This window comes from Rhinolophus sinicus, chromosome 8, assembly GCF_057876585.1.
Source record: "Rhinolophus sinicus isolate RSI-liver-muscle chromosome 8, RSI-T2T, whole genome shotgun sequence".
Classification (NCBI taxonomy): Eukaryota; Metazoa; Chordata; class Mammalia; order Chiroptera; family Rhinolophidae; genus Rhinolophus; species Rhinolophus sinicus.
This window is the reverse complement of record NC_142508.1, coordinates 48991942-49011936: the sequence shown is the minus strand read 5'-3', so window position 1 is coordinate 49011936 and position 19995 is coordinate 48991942. Positions and strand designations below refer to the sequence as shown.

General features: G+C 48.6%; 1 protein-coding gene across 4 annotated transcripts in view; it reads right to left on the bottom strand.

Annotated features, from left to right (window-relative positions):
* The window catches only part of ANKRD11 (ankyrin repeat domain 11), a 190015-nt gene that overhangs the window by 35632 nt on the left and 134388 nt on the right, over positions 1–19995 (bottom strand). For 3 of the 4 annotated variants that reach the window (XM_074314447.2, XM_074314446.2, XM_074314444.2), the window contains exon 3: positions 6470–6614. Coding sequence is in view for 3 of the 4 variants with exons in the window: in XM_074314446.2 (XP_074170547.1) it covers positions 6470–6556 (87 nt within the window). In the remaining variant the exon portion in view is untranslated. Of the gene's footprint in view, positions 1–6469; positions 6618–19995 lie in introns of all 4 variants that reach the window. The other variant, XM_074314445.2, reaches the window with a different exon arrangement.

Below are 19995 nucleotides of genomic sequence, written 5' to 3'. Positions count from 1 at the left end.
ATCAGCTTGATAGCTGCAGAGAAGGCCTGTGATAAAATTCTACACCGCTCCTGACACGAGGTCTCAGTGCATACAGAGCAGGGAGCCTGACACAGAGGACCCAGGACCTGACAGCTAATCCTTGCTCAAGTGCAAAGACGGTGTTCCCTGAGAGGGGACTGACGCAAGGACGCCTATCATCACCACATCTACCGAAAAACATTTTTGTTTAAATGAGCAAAAGACCTGAATATGCACTTTGCAAAAGAAAATATCCATCTAGCCAATTAGCATTCGGAAAGGCGTTCTGCACTAAGAAAATGCAAATTAAAACCACAAGGAGATCTAAATACTTCCCCAGAATGGCTAAAATAAAGCAGACTGACAGTATCAAATGCTGACCAGGTGTGGCAGAGAAAATAGAACTCCTGAGGTGTGGGCGGTGGGACTGAAATGGCACAACCGCTTTGGGAGTTTCTAACAAAGTTAATGAAATGAGTGCGTAGGTTCACAAACTAGCACAACAATGTTCACAGAAGTTTTGTTCATAATGGTAAAAAAATGAAACAACACAACTGCCCATTAAAAGGCAAATGGCGGGGTGGCCGGATGGCTCAGTTGGTTAGAGCGCGAGCTCTCAACAACAAGGTTGCTGGTTCAATTCCCACAGGGGATGGTGGGCTGCGCCCCCTGCAACTAAGAGTGAAAACAGCGACTGGACTTGGAGCTGAGCTGCGCCCTTCACAGCTGGATTGAAGGACAACGACTTGACTTGGAGCTGATGGGCCCTGGAGAAACACACTGTTCCCCAATATTCCCCAATAAAAAATTTTAAAAAAGGGCAAATGTCTACATTAATTCTACTGTAGGCATAAATGGAATATTCCATAACAATAAAAAAGATACTGGCACATGCAATGACATGGACGACTCTCCTGTGACACATCCTGGAGCAGAACTGTTGATGCATCAGTAGTCACATCGTGACACTTCTGGGCCACAAAAATCAAGTCCCCTACGGAACCAGATTTGGCTCAATCCCTTTTCCCCCTGAGGGATAACAAAGTATACATCTTAAAATGATAGGTTGTATACCTGAAAAATCCAAAGGAATATACAATTAAAGGATTCAAATTAGTATGTGAATTAAAGAAGCTGCCAGATACAGAAGGTAATTGATTTGTTTACTATAAACAATTAGGAAATGATATTAAAATATCACTTACATAACTACCAAAAGACATCAAATACATAGGAATAAATCTAACAAAAGACGTTCAAGCCCTCTACACAATTACAAAACACTACTGAGAGCAAATAAAGACGACAAAAATGGAGGGATATGTTCCTGATAAGAAAACTCATATTGTTAATATGGCAATTCTCCCCAAACTGATCTTTACATTGAAAGCAATCCAATCAAAATCCCAGCAGGCTTTCTGTGGAAATCAACCAGCTTATTCAAAATGTATATTGAAAAGCAAAGGGTCAAAAATAGCAAAGATAATTCTGAAAAACAGCAAAGTCCAGCAAATTAAACTACCAGAGATCAAGACTATAAAGTGAATGTCATCACAGCAGGTGGTCCTGGACCAAGGCTCACAGGTTCAGAACAAAGAGCACCATTTGGAACCCCACCTGGCTGGTGATAAAGGCTCTGTTGCAACACAGTGGGGAAAAGAGGGTCTTTCCAGTAAGTGACAAGGACCGTGTGGACATCCATAAGGAAGCAAGCAATGAATTCCAGACGAATCAGACTGAAAGCTTTTAGAAGACGGTACAGGGGAACATCTTCACGACCAGTAGGCAACAGAAGAACAAATAAAGCCACAGGATGCCACTATACACCCACTAGTGTGACTAAAATTAAACCAATACCACAAAGTGTTGGCAAGAACGTGGGTAAACCTGAACTCTCACAGCTTTCAGGACTGCAGAACTGGCACAAGAATTCTGACAAACTATTAAACCGTATCTTCCATTGTGGGGAAAACCCAATATACATACGTTCATCAACAGAAGAATGGATAAATAAGTTGCTGAACATTCACACTACATAGCAACAGAGGAAGAGAAGTGAGAAGAAACAAACCCCTGTAAATCACATGTAATGCTGAACAACTAACTGATGCCCTCCTGTAAGTCCCAACCGTGCGAACGTATTGACAGTGACAACGGCAGAAGAGATGTCACCATGGTCAGGAGACTGCACAGGAAGGCTCCCCGGAGACGCGCAAGGCTGGTACGTTTTGATCTGGATAGAGATGACCCCAGGTTCTAATCATGAAATATAAGATAGGATGTGCACTTATATTTCACTTAAAAAGTTCACGGAAGTTTGAAAATCCTCGCTCCCCACCGTGCTGGCTGTCCAGGGGGAAGCAAACCCCTGCGCTGCACAGCGGGGGCACGGCTCTCAGGGCAGACCTGGGTTCAGAGCCTTGCTGAGCAGCTGGGCTGGGGCAGGGCTGAGCTTTCCTCACTAGGAAAACAGGAAGCCTAACAGGAACAACTGTACACATTACAACGTTTTCATTCCTAAACGCTTAAAGAATACCTGAAACAAATTCAACCTCACTAGTCACTACCATGCCAGACCCTGAGATGCTGTAAAAACGGCCAGGTGGCACCAGCTAGCACGGGACAACCAGGTGTTGGCCCGTGTCACCTCCCGCATCCTCAGAGCAGGCTTGAGGAGGGGGCTCCGCACACATCACCTACAAAGAGAAGAAGGCCATCTTGTAATCTGCCCTCACACTATGCTTTCCACACGGAGGGGAAGAGAAAGCTGTTAACTGTTTGGAAGATGGCCGTGGTACACTTGACACACTTAACTAAGGCGAACTAACTCTTATCTATCAATGACCAACAGCAAAAGAATCCAACAGGAATGAAAATTGTATCAGCCACAAAAAACAGCATAAATATGGTGATTCATTTGTTGAAAAGATTACCCTTTCCCAAGTGAGCTGCCTCGGCGTCTTTGTTGAAAAGCAGTGACCATACGTGTGTGGGTTCTATCTGTGGACTCGAGCCTGTTCCACTCATTGATATTCCTGTCCTAGGCAAATACGACACTTTCTTATTAGTGTAGCTTTATATAGTAAGACTGAAATCAGATTATGTCCCCAATTTTGTTCCTCTTCTTCAAAGAAGTTATGGTTATTCTAGGTCCTTTGAATTTCCATGTGAACTTTGGAATCAGCTTATCAATTCTTAGCAAGCAGCCCAAGGATTCTGAGTATTATATTGGGGGAGAGATGGCATCTAAACAATACTGAGAGTTTCCTGACACATGAACATGGTATGACTCTCCATTTGTTTCGGTCTGCCTCATTTCTCTCAGCAATGTTTCTTCATAGCTTTCAGGGTATAGGTCTTGCACATCTTCCATCAAATTTATCCTTTAATGATCCATATTTTTTACACTATTATAAGCGTATTTCTAAATTTTAATAACCAATTGTTTATTAATAGTATTCAGAAATATACTTTGCATACTGACTTTACATTGTGCAACCCTGCTAAACTCACTCCTTAGTTCTTGGTGCTTTTGTGCCGATTTCTCCGGGTTTTCTCCACAGATAATCATGTTGCCTGGGAGGGAAGACAGTTTCACTCCTTCTTTTGCAAACTGTGTGCCTCTTATTCTCAAAGGCCAGCCCTGCCTTCATCGGAAATCTGATTTGATCATCGGAGGGTGTCACCATTTGCATAATAATGCCTAGTGAGTGCCCAGTGTACTGGGCATTGCGGGAACACAAAGTGGATCCTCCCAGAGCTTACTTATGATGGGAAGAGATTAGGACACAAGCAAATGCATGTGTGTCAGAGGGGAGTAAATGCTACAGAGAGGATCACGTCACGTAAGGGGAGGGGTAAGGCAGCAGGTGCTTCTCAAGTGGGATCAGCCTTTGTGGGTAAGTGAGCAGAAACCCGTAAGTGACATGCAACCTGCTCCCCAGCTCCAGGGCTGGTCTGAGAGCTGAAGGGGACCCAAGCTTGGCACATCTCATTTCCTCTGTGTTTTTCTCTATTTCCCTCTCTACCTTCGCAAAACACAGAGAAAGAAATCCCAACAGCCAAGACTCTCCGGGTCATGAAGATGACAGGAGTCCATCTGAAATGACAATAACCTGACTTCACTAGAGACTGTGCTGCCCCCAGAAAGCCTACCTGAAGCCTGAAAAGAGCCAACACTCTCAGGGGCCTGGGATCCGTGGAAACTGGGCCCACCTTCACCCTTTCTGTGATTTCATTATCGGGACATGACTTTCTGCCCTTTCTTCAGCAGATTTCTTTTGGATTTGTGCAGCCAGATGCTCCCAGCGCTCCCTAGGGTCAGAAAGAGCACAGGGACCCACAGCCCTGCGGACCCGTTTCCTGGGGCCTTGTCCTAGAACTGCCCATGAAACCACAGGACGAAGCAGCTACTCCTCAAGGCCCCGTTAACCACGCCCCCTTCCAGCTTCCAAACTGAGGTCACTTTTGAAATTACTCCTCTTGGATGAAGCGGTGGGGTCACAGGGACACAGCCCCCCACTCATAGCGCTGAGGCCACCTCTGGAGACGGGCCTCATCCCTCCCCCCAAGGAGAGGTGGGCCTGTGAGGAGGCTGAGTGTGACTTCTCAGACCAGCCCTGAGGGGTTCCGTCTAAGGAGAGTGAAGGGAACCCTGGATGTCGCAGCCTGTGGGAACACGGCACCTGGGCAGTTCCCAGACCAGTGCACCCACCACGTCCCCGGAGGGTTCGTTAAAGAGGGGAGGCGCCCAACCTCTGCGCTTTCCTGTAAGGTCCCCGGGTGGTGCTGACGCTGCCGGTCCAAGAAGCCACTCGGAGAACCACTCGTCTAGCACCAAGAAAATGACCTTCGCTACCACGTAACCTTCAGAGTAACCCTGAGTGCTGTGCGGCCTCTTCTCTGAGCGGTGTGTGATGAGACAAGAAGGATCCTCTGTGAGACGGGGAGAAGGGCTGCTGTGACAGGGCCCCAGCCTGGGGGCCACGCGTCATTTCTTACTCAGTGGCCTCAGATACCACGGCAGCCCTTGGTTTCTGTGCACAGAACACCCTCAGCCACGAAGGGGCTTGCTGGTTCCTTCCAGGCTCCTTCCAGGTTGGATGTTCCGGGATTCTGTAGTCTGCTGAGCGGAGGCCCCGAGGAAGAGCCTGTCTGCACTGAGCACCTGGCTCCATTTATGTGGCATCTTCAGTGTTAGTATTTGTCTCCCTCCAAGAGGAAAATGTCTGGCTTCATTCTGAGTAGTTTAAAAATAAAACAGTACAAAACTACCTTACTGAGAAAACAAACAAAGCCAATCCACGTGCGTACGCTGCCTGCACCGACCATGCCAGAGTCAGTTCAGTCCCCTTGAGTCTCTGTTCTCAAGTAAAAGAAAACAGTGAAAACAGTCCCGAATGAGGCCCTGTTGGAAGGTGAGCGGGAGGTCTGCCCACGGCCCCTGGACTGGGTGCCCACAAGGCCCACGCAGCTGCTATCTCCAAAGCGTGCGCTGCCTGTGCGTCTTTTCCCGTGTCCGCCTTGGTTGGGAAACACTTCTGAGCAGGCCCAGCCCTGATTCCACCTTGTGGAGATCTGGGCCAGTGGGGACAGCAGCCTGGGGCTCCTGAGGACGCAGCCTGGAGGCAGAGAAAGCAGCTGGGTGGGGTTCCGGCGCAGAAGTGAGGCGCAGGTGGGCATCTCCCCCATCCTGCGCCCACAGCTAAGCAATCCTCTTACAAGGAAAATGCACACCGACCAGGGAACCGAGATAATATCAGTGTGAAAGTGCCCCACACTTGGAGCTCGCAGCCACGGAGTGGGAGTTCCCGTGTTCCCAGGGCAGTGCCCACTGGCTGCATGTGCTCATGGACACGGCAATCCACGTGCACCCCAAGCCGCTCCCAGGCCATCCAGACGCCTCTGACGCGTGTGCCTCTACGGCTGAAGCTTTTGCCTGCCTGCAGCTCCACACTGCGGCTCCCACCACCATTAAATGTCAGATTCAATCTTACTGAAACCATCACAGGAATCCTATGGTCTTGGGGACAGAAATGTGGGGGCAAACTGAGGTTATCTCACACATACACCTAGTGTTTAAAGACTAACTTTGGGCCCCAAATAATAACCACACCCTTAAAAGAAAGCAAGACCTCTTTGGCAAGATCACGCCTCTCCACACCGACCCACCCAACAGAACCTTCTCCACTGCAGCTGCAGAGGGAGGCCTAACAAAGGTGGGACCAAGAAAGGACATTACTGCTGCAGACAGACCATCTGAGTGGTCAGAGCGACATTCTCAGCCCTTATGCCTGTTTAGACACGGTGACTATAGCCTGCGGATAGGGGAGCGTGAGGAGGAGAGACGGGTGAGGCGGAGGGGAAGATGAAGAGGGGGAGGAGGAGGAGGAGGAGGAGGAGGAAGGAGGGTGGGGGATGGAGGAAGGAAGAAGAAGGAGGAAGGAGAAGAGCCAGACCAGGGTGTTACCTTTTTCCCCGTTTGTTTCTCCACCATGTCGTTGCTGAGAGAAAATTCTTCTTGCTGTGGTGTTTTAGAACACCCACCCTTGGGCATCGTTCTTCTCCCCTCACTTGATCTTCATTTATACGGCCATCGCTTCGTCATCAACCGTCTGCTTTCGAAGAGAAGACAAAGGAGGTTAAGATGTGTTGAACTCAAACAAAACCCAGGCAATCTCAAACTCATGCAACAGAATGAACCAAACCTAACCGGCTGTTCAGACTGGCCCAGAAGGAAACCACTGAGGAAACAGCAGCCAGTCAGCACTGGCAGGAACAATATGTACATGACATAATGGAGGACACAGTGGGGCAAGCATATGTTGGCTGCAGAAAGGATCAACCCACCAAGGCGATGGCCATGCTTCTGAGCAGCAGTGGCCAGTACCCACCCTCAGACTGCGTGCCGGGGCCCAGCGGCTCGGGTCCTGCTCTTCAGGGTTGGGTGCCACACATGCTCTGCAGTGGCCGTGCCATGTGGACAAGGTCACACCGAGGCGCAGCGCCTGCCCCTCAGGTCCTACAGATTGTGCCCACCTACCATTCTGGCCTCAACACCACCCGCCACCTGGGAAAGCAGGTCCCTTCCCACACTGCCCCCTAGACAGAAGATCAGGTGAGAATTTATACTTTACAGCAAATACCAACACTCCCAATTAACTCACCAACTTCTCCCGAATAAAATGTTCAGAAAGCAGCCATGCCATGCCTCTGAGGGAGTCCTCAGAGAATGTTCTGGCAGTTTTAATGCCCAACTCCTACCTGCTGAGCCAGCCCCTGCATTTTCCAGGAAATCCCAGGACACATGCTGTATTCCTCATGGTTTTATTTTTTTGTATTTTATGTTTTGATATCTTAAAAAGCTTGCTGTCTGGGAGACACTGTCCCTCACGGGACTAGCCCTTCCTTAGAGACAGCAAAGAGAGCCTGAAGTGGGCACGCCTTTCACACACGAAACCACCAACCAGACCGTGTCACTCACACACAACCACATGACTTCCCCTAACATCCACGGTCCCAGCCACCAGGCAATACAGGCCACCCTATAACCACAGTCCGCAGAACTGTTCAAACCAGCCAATCCCAAACCGCTCACCCTGTCCTGCCTTGCCTTCCTACAGAAACCCCAACAAAGGCTCTGGACGAGACTTTCCTCTAACTCCTATCTTCTGGTGCTCTCCCCGGTGGTCCTGTGTGACACACAGTGACCGCTCCCTGGGACCTGTGCAGAGAACTGACTTCCTGCCACATCTGCTGTGGCCACGCGGACCTGACCAGACCATGCCTGACGTGGACGTTCCTCCAACACAGGCTGCCCGTCTCTCCCCACTTCCCAGCCCTCCTGTGCGTGCCCCACACATCGCATTACTTAGCAGGAGGACCAGGGAAAAGCACACGTACTCCGTCTTCCTAAAGCCACTGTCTTCCTTTTCATGTGTTAGTTTCACTGTCAGAGTTAGAAAATATTTTATATAAACCAAATCACATGCATGGTTTCATCTCCTTTCCCCACAGTCACATGCTTTTGTGCTTTGCTATTCTGGACAAGTAATTTTTATAACTAACTCACCTAGGATTCATTCTGTAAGTAGCAGGTCCCTACGCTTCCTGCTCCCTGTGGGCAGAAGACCAATCTGCCCTTCCCCATCCTTCTGGAGACCCTGTCTTATTTTTCCACATTAACTGATAAAATTTCATCCTCTTGGTGCTTAACTGACCTAAGAATTTCATTCACTCCCTGACACTTCCTCCCCAGCACGCAATGCAGGTAAACAGGGTATTTCCATCCACTGCGCCAATGGCTGAGGCCAGAGATGACACTTCCTATCTATCTCCCCTGGAAATGATGAGTTCTACTTTCTCCTCCCATTTTCCTCTACAGAACTGGAACATCTCAGCCTGGAGGAATGGCATCTCAGAGTCTGATGCAGAGACAGCTGTTGAAACTCACGGCTGCCTGGGAACTCATCGGCAATGTTACAGCAGAAATTGAAAGATTATCATCCAGAAAATTTTTTAAAATCCTGATTGCCTGCCGTCATGATGGAAAAACTGAGCCAAGTAGTCATGGTATCTTCAACCCTCCAGTCCCTGGATATGAACACACGTGAGTCTGTGGAGAACGTGCAGGAGACACTGGGAACAGCACCGGCGTGGAAACAGTGTGGACCCCGCGGTTCCAGGGCCTGATCTCGCTGCCCACTTCGCAGCACCTTGACCAGGAGAGCACACAGCAGCCACTTCCTTCTCCAAACAACCGATTTCCCTCGGTGTCCCCGAGCGGGCTCTGCTGGGTGGGCTCTCTATTCAAGATGGAGGGTTGAGGCCCCTCAACTCAGAAGCCTGCCTCCTTCTCACACGCCTACCTCTCCCCCTGGGAAAGGCAGCACAATGGCTACCGGCAGGATGGAGTGATTATGACGTGTCCAGAACAACTGCCCCAATCTCCAAAGCCTATTTATCTGTAAAAACAACCACGGAAGCTACAGGGCCAGAGAAAATGGTGACGTGAGTTCTGCGCTTGCTCCTCCAGGATTTCTTCCATTTTCCAAGCGCCCTCAGAGACTGGAGGGTGAGGTGTTTCACAGGCAGGCTTTATAGCGGGGCTGAGTTCGGCGGTAGACACGAAACTGCACAGGAAACACCACGGCCTCAGAGTACAGGCTAAGCCCCCAAACTCGTCGCTCAAAGGTGCACCCCAGTTCTGTGTACTGTGAACCGTGAAGCAGGAAACACCAGGAGCAATCCACCGATGGAGCCTGTCATGGCTGCCATTGTTAGCACTAAAATTAAAACACTGCAGCCTCAAGGGACCCGTCTTTGGGTCCAATTCCTTTCACCCAGACTCTGGCACACACTCCTTCTACCACAGGCTACCAGGAGACAATCACCACTATTTTTATTTTGTGAACAACCTACCGGCTAATTCCATGTGATGTGTCACAGAGTGAAGGCAGGTCCACACCTCACCAGGACGGCCTGAGGGACGTTACGTGTCGGCAGCTGGCCACGCACGGTGTGTCCTGCCCTGGCCCACGGGTCTCTCTCACGCCTGAAAAGGCTGCTGTCCTCGAGCTTCACCCCCACCCCCTGAAGGACTGGGAACCCCACAGGTAGGGTAGGACTCCTTCCTGAACACTGTTTTGCTGTAAACTGTGTCCCTTGAGCCCACCTTCCCAACGACAGACAAGACCACCAAGGCACCGCACTCCCAGGATCCTCGAGTTAGGGCCTGGTACTGATTACACACACCCAACGTTCAGCACTGATCAGGAATACAGGACAACGATGGCTCCTGCCCCTCAGGGCCTGGTGACCCCAGCACACTAGACTGCTATCTTTAGGAGCAATCATTGAAACAGGGGTCAAAAGAGCTGGAAACAAAAAAGAGACAGAGTTCAGATTTGCCAGTGACGCATTCCAGTTGAGTTTCTATTAGGCTGGTGCAAAAGTCATCGCGGTTTAAAAGGTTAAAAATAATCGCAAAAACCGCGATGACTTTTGCACCCACCGAACAGCAGGAGAACTGGATGCACAGGATGGACGTATCCCCTGCCTCACAGGGCGCCTCTGGGAAGTCCATGGCCAAAGGGAGCTTGGGCCACCCGAACTTTGTTATTTATCATGACAAACTAGGTAAGAGCAAAGGCTCAGCTGCTCCTCTGGCCTCCTCCATTTGCTGGGTCATCTTGACCCTCCCAGAGCGGCCGGCCTCTCGGGCTGCACCCCAGCATGTCCCTTTCCACCTGGTCAGCTTCTCCCTCGGCTGCAGGAAGTAGCCACGCCAGCCAAGGGGATGCTGCAGATGAAGCAGATCCCCCCAGGCCTCCTCCTGGGGGTTTCATCAGCTCGGTGAGGCCCCTAGAAGGGCTCCTGTCAGGAGCCAGGCTCTAGAGCTCTGCTGCTTCTGCGGATCCTGTGAGGGTGGGGGCTGCTGGGACACCCAGGCCTCCCCACTCAATGCTGTGCATTCACTGTTAAACCCAGGAAGAGGCTGGAACTGCCCGACAGCTGTCACAGCGGACAGTCTTCATGGCTGTCAGTCCTCCCTTCTAGAAATTTCCAAGGCTGTCTGAACCTGGGCTCTGGGGCTTTCTGATCAACATGCTCCACAACTGACTACCCAAATCTCCCTCCGATCAGACACACTGTGAGTGCAGCCTGAATCCCTTCCAGTATCAGAACAAATCCACTGTAAACGCAGGGACGCTCTAGTTCACATCAGAACCAAACCCCCCACGGCGCCCTGGGACACAGGCGGACTAGAAGCTGAGCACCTGGGAAATGTCTGCAGCGCAGTGCAAAGGTGGCCACGGAGAGCACAGCTGGTCTGCGCCCTTCCTTGGCACTGACCAGCTCCTGCACGGGGACAAGCGGCTGGATGCGGCCCTGTTCCTGCACCTCCAAAATGAATGGCAGCTGTTCCAGCTTCGCAGGCTGTTGGGGGCATGGATACCATTTGGGAATGCACTCAAGAGTCTGGAGTGGGGTGAGTTTTCTAAAGAGACGTCATCACATTCCCTGAAATGAAGGCACCGCGCTACGCTGCGGGCTGAAGGACTGCCAAGCACCGAGCAGCAGCCCCTGTCCGCGCCCAGCTGGGAAGGGAAGCAGCAGCTGTCTGCAGCCAGGCCCCTGCCCCCAGGGTGAGACAGCCCATTCAGCTCTGTACCTGTGCACCTGCAAGTGGCCCACACAAGCTCCATGTGATGTCCACCTGGTAGAACCTTCTTCCCACCTGCCCTGGGACCCTGCATTTGTGAGCTTAGAGAGACAACTGTTCAAAGGGCTTGCAGGACTAACGTGACAAGAGGCCTCTGGACAAGGATGACCAAGTGTGTTCCTTCCCAAAGGTGCTTCAAACAGTGTTCAAGTGTGAGCGGTGCCGTGAGACGCAGCCCCCGCCCACACCCCACAAGCACAGGCAGGCCTCTGCCTAAGCTGCCATCCCACATACCACACTGTCTTCCCTTCTCTACACACAAGATCGTACTGCCAGTCCCTCTACGCGGGCAGACGCGGCACACGTGAGAAAGGCTCCTCCGAGACAAAACCTGATGCAGGAAGGTGACGAGCACTATTGCAACTCCTGGAGCTTAGCAAAACTCCTAGGAATTTTAGCCTGATCCTGCCATGTCCAGTGTCAAGCTAACAGCAAGAAACTATGGGGAATCACAAGGCATGTTTACTGGCCTCATGTGGATCAGAGATGGAACACGAGTGGGAAAAGGCACAGCCTGGGAAAGTTCCCATGGGCACTGTGGGCCCAGCCGGCTGGAACTGCTCTGCGAGGGAGAGCACAGCGGAGCAGGATGCAGGGTCAACAGCTCTGGCCGCCTGTGTACAGGCCATGCACACCAAGTGGGAAAGGAAGGCCCACCAGCCCCCTCCCTGCCCAGCTGAGCTGCAACCACAGGAAGAGGACAGGCGCCTGGGAGGAAGACCACCGTGAACAAGTGCACGTCCCAGAAGGAAGGCAGAGAACCTAGGGAAGCCGCACTTAGACTGCAGGGGAGCCAGGCGTGGGACACAGCAGGCTGCTACAAAAGAGAAAGAAAGGATGAGAAGCAAGGTTGGGTTGGTAGAGTAGAAACATTTAAGGAGAGAGAGTAAAAGATCAGAAATTTTAAGATAAGAGAAAACATATGTTCTGGAGAATCAACCCAAAAACCCATCGTCATAAAAAGGCAAAGACATTACCAAAGAAATAGTAAAAGAAAACAGCCGAGGACATGCCTCTTTAAAGGGAAGGAATGTGAGGGCACACAACAGAAATGCGCTGAGCCATAACCTCGCCTGGCCTCCAGAAATCCCACACACTACGGGGGTGGGGTGGGGGGGCCGCGCCAAGGTCCTCCACGAAGGAGTGAGATTCTGACTGCATTAGAATTCTCATCAACTCTATGAATGCCAGATGACAATGACAATGGAACCCCGGTCCTAAGAAAATTATTTCCACACCAAAATACCAAATTTAGCCATACTGCCAATCAGAGTAAGCGCAAACTGAAGACATTTCCATGCATGCCGAAAGTTAAGTTAATCCCCCCTGGGACCCCCCCCCCAACTGGAACAGCAGACTAGTCTCAGGCCAAAGCCAGCCGTCTCCCCTTTTGTGTAAGCAATAAGAGCTAAGAATAGGTTTTTATATTTTAAATCCTTGGGTGTAAAAGAAAATCAAGACTAATGTTTCGTGACATGTAAAAATTGCATGGAATCAGAATTTCCGTGTCCATAAAAAAATGTTACAGACCTTGGCCACACCCAGATTGCAGCCCTTGTGTGCAGATGGCTTCCCTCGGTCTTTACTTCACAAAGGTGGGCAGAATGGACAGCCCGCCCCCTCCAGGGTAGGGGTTCTGTGTTGTCTGTGGGCCCTGAAGGTCGCCTGGAGCCATACAGTGGGCCTGGGAGGCCAACACCATTTTCATAACAATACCAAGAGTGACCTTCCTGGCCCGAGGTGCTGTTGGCCCAGCCCCAGGAAGAAGGCGGGGTCCTCTGAGGAAACAAGCCAGTGTCACCGACAACTCTCCTTAATAAAGCAGCAAAAATACAAATTGTATTGAACTGCAAACCTTGAATCTGTGACAGGATGGAAGTGTGTGTGAAGCACTTCTGCTGCATATCAAAGCACAATGCTTATCTGAAGAAAGACTTCGGCAAGTATGTGAGTTGCTAGCTCAACTGACTGCATTTTCATGGAACACAAGTCTTACTTGAAAAATTCTTTCAAACTATTATTAAGAACTGGGTATCCGGCAGTTACTTTCTCAAAAATGAACAAACTGAGCCTATCACTTCAAGGAAAATTAACAGCAGTTGTGGCCAAAAACAAAATGTGAGCTTTCAAGTGAAATCTGTATTTTGGGAAACCTGTATCCATCTCCATTAGCTTACCAGCATCCCAATGCTAAAGGACATTTTAAGGAGATCGGTGGTGATATAAAACGGTTATTTTTTAAATAATGTGTAATGAAACGTGTCAACATTTGGAAGATCTGCATAACTCAGTGAACCAGCATTTTCCAAATGACCAAATATGGGATATTACAAAACCACACACAGGAAAACACGCCCAGAACACCATACACAGAACACCCTGACGGGGCTGTAGTGCCAGCAGAGAGTTTTCAGAGCCTGTGCTGCACTTCCTGCCAAAGCAGAATCCACGATCACGTGAGAATGGCTTCCAACGTCTCCCTTTTCCTACTGCATGGCTGTGAGAGGCTGGATTTTTTTCCATACACTTTAAACAAAACAGCAGAATGCAATAGATGGAGTGCAGACTCAGGCAGCAGTGTCTAGCTGTCTTTTATTTAAGCCAGATTATTAAGAGATTTGCAAGTATATAAAACAATGACACTTTTCCGCTAAATTTCTGTGATTTCTTTGGTAAAATAGTTATTTTCTATAAAAAAAAATTGTATGTAATAGTTTATTACTTTTTAATGAACAAAACATTTAAAAATTTTGTTATACTTTTTAAGCCAATGTTTTAATACAAGAATTTGAAAGCTGTAACCGCCATCACAAAAGCCCTATAGGGTCCTCAATAATCTTCAAGCTCAAGAAGTCTGGGAACCTCTGCAGCCCAAGGGCAGGAAAAGATTTGCTACCAGGAAATGAACCCACGCCAGGAGAGCAGTAATGTGAAAGCATAAAATGACTACTGTGCAGAAGCCCAAATTGTCGTAAGAAAAGAGAGGGAAAAGTCTTTTTAAAAAGTCAAGCAAATAAACTTGAAAAGAAAGAACCTCAAAATTAAAGTCCAAATTATTTAAAAGCTGAAGCAACTGTTAAAACACCATGATGCTGACCAACAGAGCAGAACCAGAAACAGTCTGGTCCCTACAAATGGACACTAACTTATGACCACAGAGGCTCCATAGGCAGGAAAGCCAGTTGGGTCCATTAGTGACGATGGGACAACTGGGCATCCAATGGAAAAACACGACATGATCCCCACCTTACACCATGCCCAGAAATCAATGCCAGACAGATTACAGATCTAAATGTAAAAGGCACAGCAACGAAGCTACTAGACATACAGAAGAACTACTTCACAACTTCAAGGTAAAGACAGATCTTTTAAACCAGAAATACTAACCATAAAGGAAAAGTTTTGAAATTCGGACACTTTGAAAGTAAAAAGTTTTGTTCATTAAAGGTCACCTTCCCACAAAAAAAGAGAAGAGGAATTTCCTACACACAGACCTGACAAACAGCTCTTATCCGAAAAAAATATAAAGAGCTTCTACAAATCAATAAAAAAAGACAACAAACCAATACACAAATGGACATGAGACTTAGGCACTTAACAAAGAGGAGTCGCACAAGGCCAATAAGTAGAAGAAAAGCTATCAGCTTCTTTATCAATCAAAAAACGCAAACAAAGGGCCGGCCCGGTGGCTTAGGAGGTTGGAGCTCCGTGCTCCTAACGCCAAAGGCTGCCAGTTTGATTCCCACATGGGCCAGTGGGCTCTCCGCCACAAGGCTGCAGGTCTCCCAAGGGATGCGGGCTCCGCCCCCTGCAACTAAGATTGAACACGGCACCTTGAGCTGAGCTGCGCCCTCCACAACCAAGATTGAAGGGACAACAACTTGACTTGGAAAAAGTCCTGGCAGTACACACTGTTCCCCAATAAAGTCCTGTTCCCCTTCCCCAATAAAATCTTAAAAAAAAAAAAAGCAAACAAAAAATCAAAATATAGTATCAGGTATCAGGAAAAATGTACAACAAAGGAAGCAGATACATTGTGAACCAACGCAATGCAACAAGTCTGGCACTCAGATTGAACATACACACATCCTACTGTACAGCAGTGGCATTCTGGGCACATTCAGAAGACATGTAAACACGTATGTACCAGGACAGATACAAGAACACGCACGCAACAATGCGTGTCAGAGGCCCGCACTGATTGTAGGACACTGTGATGGTGACATGGAAAACTATACAGGAGGGACAACACACAACCTGAATGAGTCTCACAAATAACAATGAGAAAAAACATCCCATAAACACTAGTGTTTAGGAATGCATGCTTAGGTGAGAAGACAAACAAAAGCAAGGCTGAAATTGTTGTGCAAGTCTGGAGAACAGTGGGGGCTGGGGCCCGTGACTGACAGCTGACCAGAAAGAGTTTCTAAGTGAGGGGTGGTTACACACCTGTGTCCTTTGTGATACGTGAATGTACATTTTTACTTTGTGGACTTTTGGGTGTTAACGTTACATTTCACAATAAATAAAATTTAAAAATCTGGATATGTTCAAAACATGGTATACTGCACACTCTGGCAGGACTTGAGAAAGTGGAAGGTTGGTTAGCTGGCCTTGTTGCACAACTGGTGTCCCTTAAGTGGCCCCAGCACCCCATGTGAACCTGTTGAGAACTGTAGTTATGCAGACATAATGGGGTAGCAGCTCAAGGCTTCCCAATACTTGGAGTGAACCTAACCTATGTAGAAGTCACTGTTATTGCAGAACAGAATGAAAAACAAAAACCCTGATAAGTTAAAGGTAAACACATAGCTCTCAGAATGTGGGAGGTAAAAAGGGGCTGATAAAACAAAGTAAGAAAAACACACAGAAGGAATTAAGATAGACTAAATGTGACAAACGAATGGAGACATAGAAACGAAAGGCACACAACCAAATAACTACAAACAATAGCCGTGAAGCACTGAGTGGAGGAGGGCTTAGTCTGGGACATCCTCTAAGGCTGATCCCTGTAGAAACAAACTGACCAGAAGGAGACAAAAACACAAAGTGGAGGAAAAAGATCAGAAAGAGGACCCAGGCACCTTGTGCATTTCTGCTGGGAATGCGGCAGAGGACAGCCCTCAAGAAAGCGTTGTGGAGTACCCTGAAGTATCACGTACAGCCTGCAACGCAGCCATCCCACGGCTAGATCTGTCCCAAGATGCATCGATAAAGACAGGAAAAGGCGGGCACAGGGCGATTTACTACAACACTCCCTAGAGAGGTCCTGGGACACAAACCCACCCCCTAGGCGGCTGCTCAGGTCATGAGGTATCTACACTGCAGCGAAGGACGAAGGGGGGAAATCTATTACTTCGGTGTGACCTCCACATTGACCTTCTCATCAAGTAGAGAAAGCAACTAGAGAGATGCAGACAGTTATGTTTGTGGTAACAAATATAGAATATGCGAGGCTGGGTAAACACGCAAAAATTAATCAATGCAATGCCCCATATTAACAAGCTAAAGAAGAAAAATTACAATCACAACTGATGCAGAAAAAATGTTTAACAGAATTCAACACTCACGATAAAAACTCTCAGCACAACAGGCGTACAGGGCAATGTCCTCAGTGTGATAAGGAACATCTAGAGTAGCCTACAGCCAACGGCATTCTTAACAGTGAAAAACTGACTGTTTTCTCCCCGAGATCTGGCCCAACACAAGGATGCCCCCTCCCGGCACTACTATCAGGCATCGCATTGGAAGCAGGGACCACAGCGATAGGCAAGAAGAGGAAATAAAAGGCATCAGACTGGAAAGGAAGAAATAAAGTCATAAAACTTTCTCCAGCGCTCCCTTGATATCCAGGGGGTAACTGGTTCCAGGACGCCGCCCATCACGGACACCAAAATCCACGGGTGCTCCAGTCCCTCATACAAAAGGGCGTAAAGTATTTGCATGTAACCTATGGGCATCATCTCTAGATTGTTACCTAATGCAAAGTAAATGCTATGTAAACTGCTGTGATACTGTATTGTTTAGGGAATAATGACAAGAAGAAAAGCCTGTACATGTTCGGTGCAGGCACAGCAACCATCATAGGCCTGACTACATAGAACACGTCAGCAACAATGTAACATTTTAAAAAAATATTTTCCATTTGCAGTTCATTGAATCTGCAGATTCGAAAGCCACTGATACAGCAGGCCCCCTGTATTTGATGATGACGTGAAAATTGCAAGGAATCTACCAAAAACTGATAGAAATAATGAGCTCAGCAAGAGCAGAATACCAGATCAACACACAAAAATCAACTGTATTTCTAACAAACTAGTAGCAACAAACTAGTATTAGTATATAGAAACACAATACCATTTGCAATTGTTCCAAATGAAAATGAAATGCTTAGGTAAAAATCTACGAAAACCTATAAAAATTTTAGGGGAAAAAAAAAGGGGGTAAAATCTTCAAGATCTAGGGCTAGGGAAAGAGTTCTTAGATGTGACACCAAAAGTACAATCCACACAGGAAAACATGGTATCTCAACAAATTAAAAACTTCAGTCTGTGAAAGACCTAGCTTATAGGGTGAAAAGACAAACTGCAGGTGAGGTAGAAAATATCTGCAAATCACAAGTCAGACAAAGGACTTGTATGTAAAATAAATAATCAAAACTACAGTAAACAACAAACAGTCCAATTAGAAAATGGATGCAAGACATGAATAGACATGTCATCAATGCCGAGATATGGAAGCGAAACAGCAATTTGGGAACTGCGTTACACAGACGCAGGTCACCTGCTGGGGGTTCCCCAACCAGGGTCAATCCCAGAATCACTTTAGCATGGTGAACAGCCATTTTTTAAAAAGTGAAATAAAACAGGACAGAAAATATCAGGGGGCATTACGTTCATACACCATCTCATGAAGAGTTATTTTGTGAACATGTTTCCCGTGTGTGTGCACAGCATGTTTAGGGCAGAGATATAGATGGTTTTTCTCACGATGGGTCGCTGTCAGGACATTTCAGAAACAATGGCCTAACTGGTTAATAATCCTGGGTATGCGGTCAGATACATCGAAGTTTCCCAATCTATAAATATGGAAACGCACCCTTCCTTCTCATAGTAAGAACTTCGGGCAAGGGCTCAATCAACATCATTCTTCACCAGCCATCTCTCAAGCTCGGAAGGTGTGGCTGAGGACGGAGAGCCCTGGCTGCGATGTCCTAAATGTTTCTCTTCAAAAACCGCTGTGTTCCCTGGACGTCTCACTGAGCACACCTTGGTTTCCACCGTGTGTGTCCTGTCCTTCTCTGAGGAGCCATCTGCTCTCATCACTTTACTCCCCCAAAGGGTGAGATCCTGCCACTTGCAACTGCAGGCTGGCAAAGAGCCACAGCTGACCCAAAGTGACAACAAGACGTGCCACCCAGGCTGCCAGTTGGGCACTCAGCATGCTGTGGGGTTCCTGGGAGAAGTGGCCAGGCCAGATAGGCCAGGACCTGACCTGGGAGCAAGGAGCAGTGGGCACAGGCTCTGCCCATGCGCCATTCTAGACTTACCCCGCTGACAGCACGCACAGACCACCAAAGCCATGTCACATCCACAGACTCACACAAAACCTGCAAACAGCTCAAATGTCCCCAGCAGGACAACAGAGGAACCCTGGTGGCGCCGTGACAGCACACTGTGGAAGTGTTTCCCATGGTGCTAGAAGCTGGGGGGTGGGGAAGTTGAGGAACTGATGGGACAATCCTGCCTTCATCTGGCTGTTCCCACAGGTGTATGAACAAGCGACCCAGCCTCATGCACATGGAAGGTGGCTGCCATTTCCTGCACCCCTGTTGGCACATGAGGCCGTTTTGCATTAGGGGGTCTCTGCCACCCTGGAGCTTCATTCACACGAGACTGGCTCTCTCACCCTCCAAGGCCCTGTACCGAGTACAGTGTCCCAGCCCCCTCACTAGCCTACCTGCCACACCACCCCCTAAAATCTCTGTGCCACCTCAGTACCCTGAGACAGGACAGCAGGTGGTATCACCTTGGCGTGCAGCCCGTGGCGTCCACAGGAGCAGGGGTGCAAACCCTCCACATAAACCTCAGCCACCGGCCTACAGAGCAGGAGCGAGTCTCCAATGCTCCTGAGAGGCGCTGACGCTGCTGTTCTCATGTCTGTTTTGTTGTTGTTTGGCTGAGTTTTCTCCAGGTCCACGCTTCCGGAGGGTGGCGAGCAGACATGGGGCATCTGGTGGCAGGATGCTACCCTGGGACATGCTTCAATCTGTCCGATGACACTCTCAGGTAGAGCTTTTAGAAGAGTTTCTAAATTAAGAAGTGATGGCCGACATCACAGGAAACTTGACTTAGACACTTTTCCTGCCAGTTGGTTCGAAAAAGCTTGAACTGTTATTTTATTGATGGGCTTTCGGCCATGTGACCATGCAGCCAAGAGAGCTGAGGACTCAAAACCACCGTCTTAAGGGGTGGTGACGGCCCAAGGCCAAGGCAAGGGCTGGGGTTCATTCACCACCTTCACCAGAGCGTGAAGCAGCCTGGCAGGGAGCAGGTGCTCAGGAAACATTTGCTGAAGAAGCACACACACGAGAACCCAAAACACACACCCTTAAACACTGGATCACCAGGCCACTGTGTGGAAAATGCTAATGTTGCCCACAATTCCTCACACTTTCCTACAAGGTTCAGATACAAACCATCACCTCTGTAACACCGGTGGGAACCCAGAACTTCCACGAGACACGAGGCACCTTGTTTACAAGAGGTGCC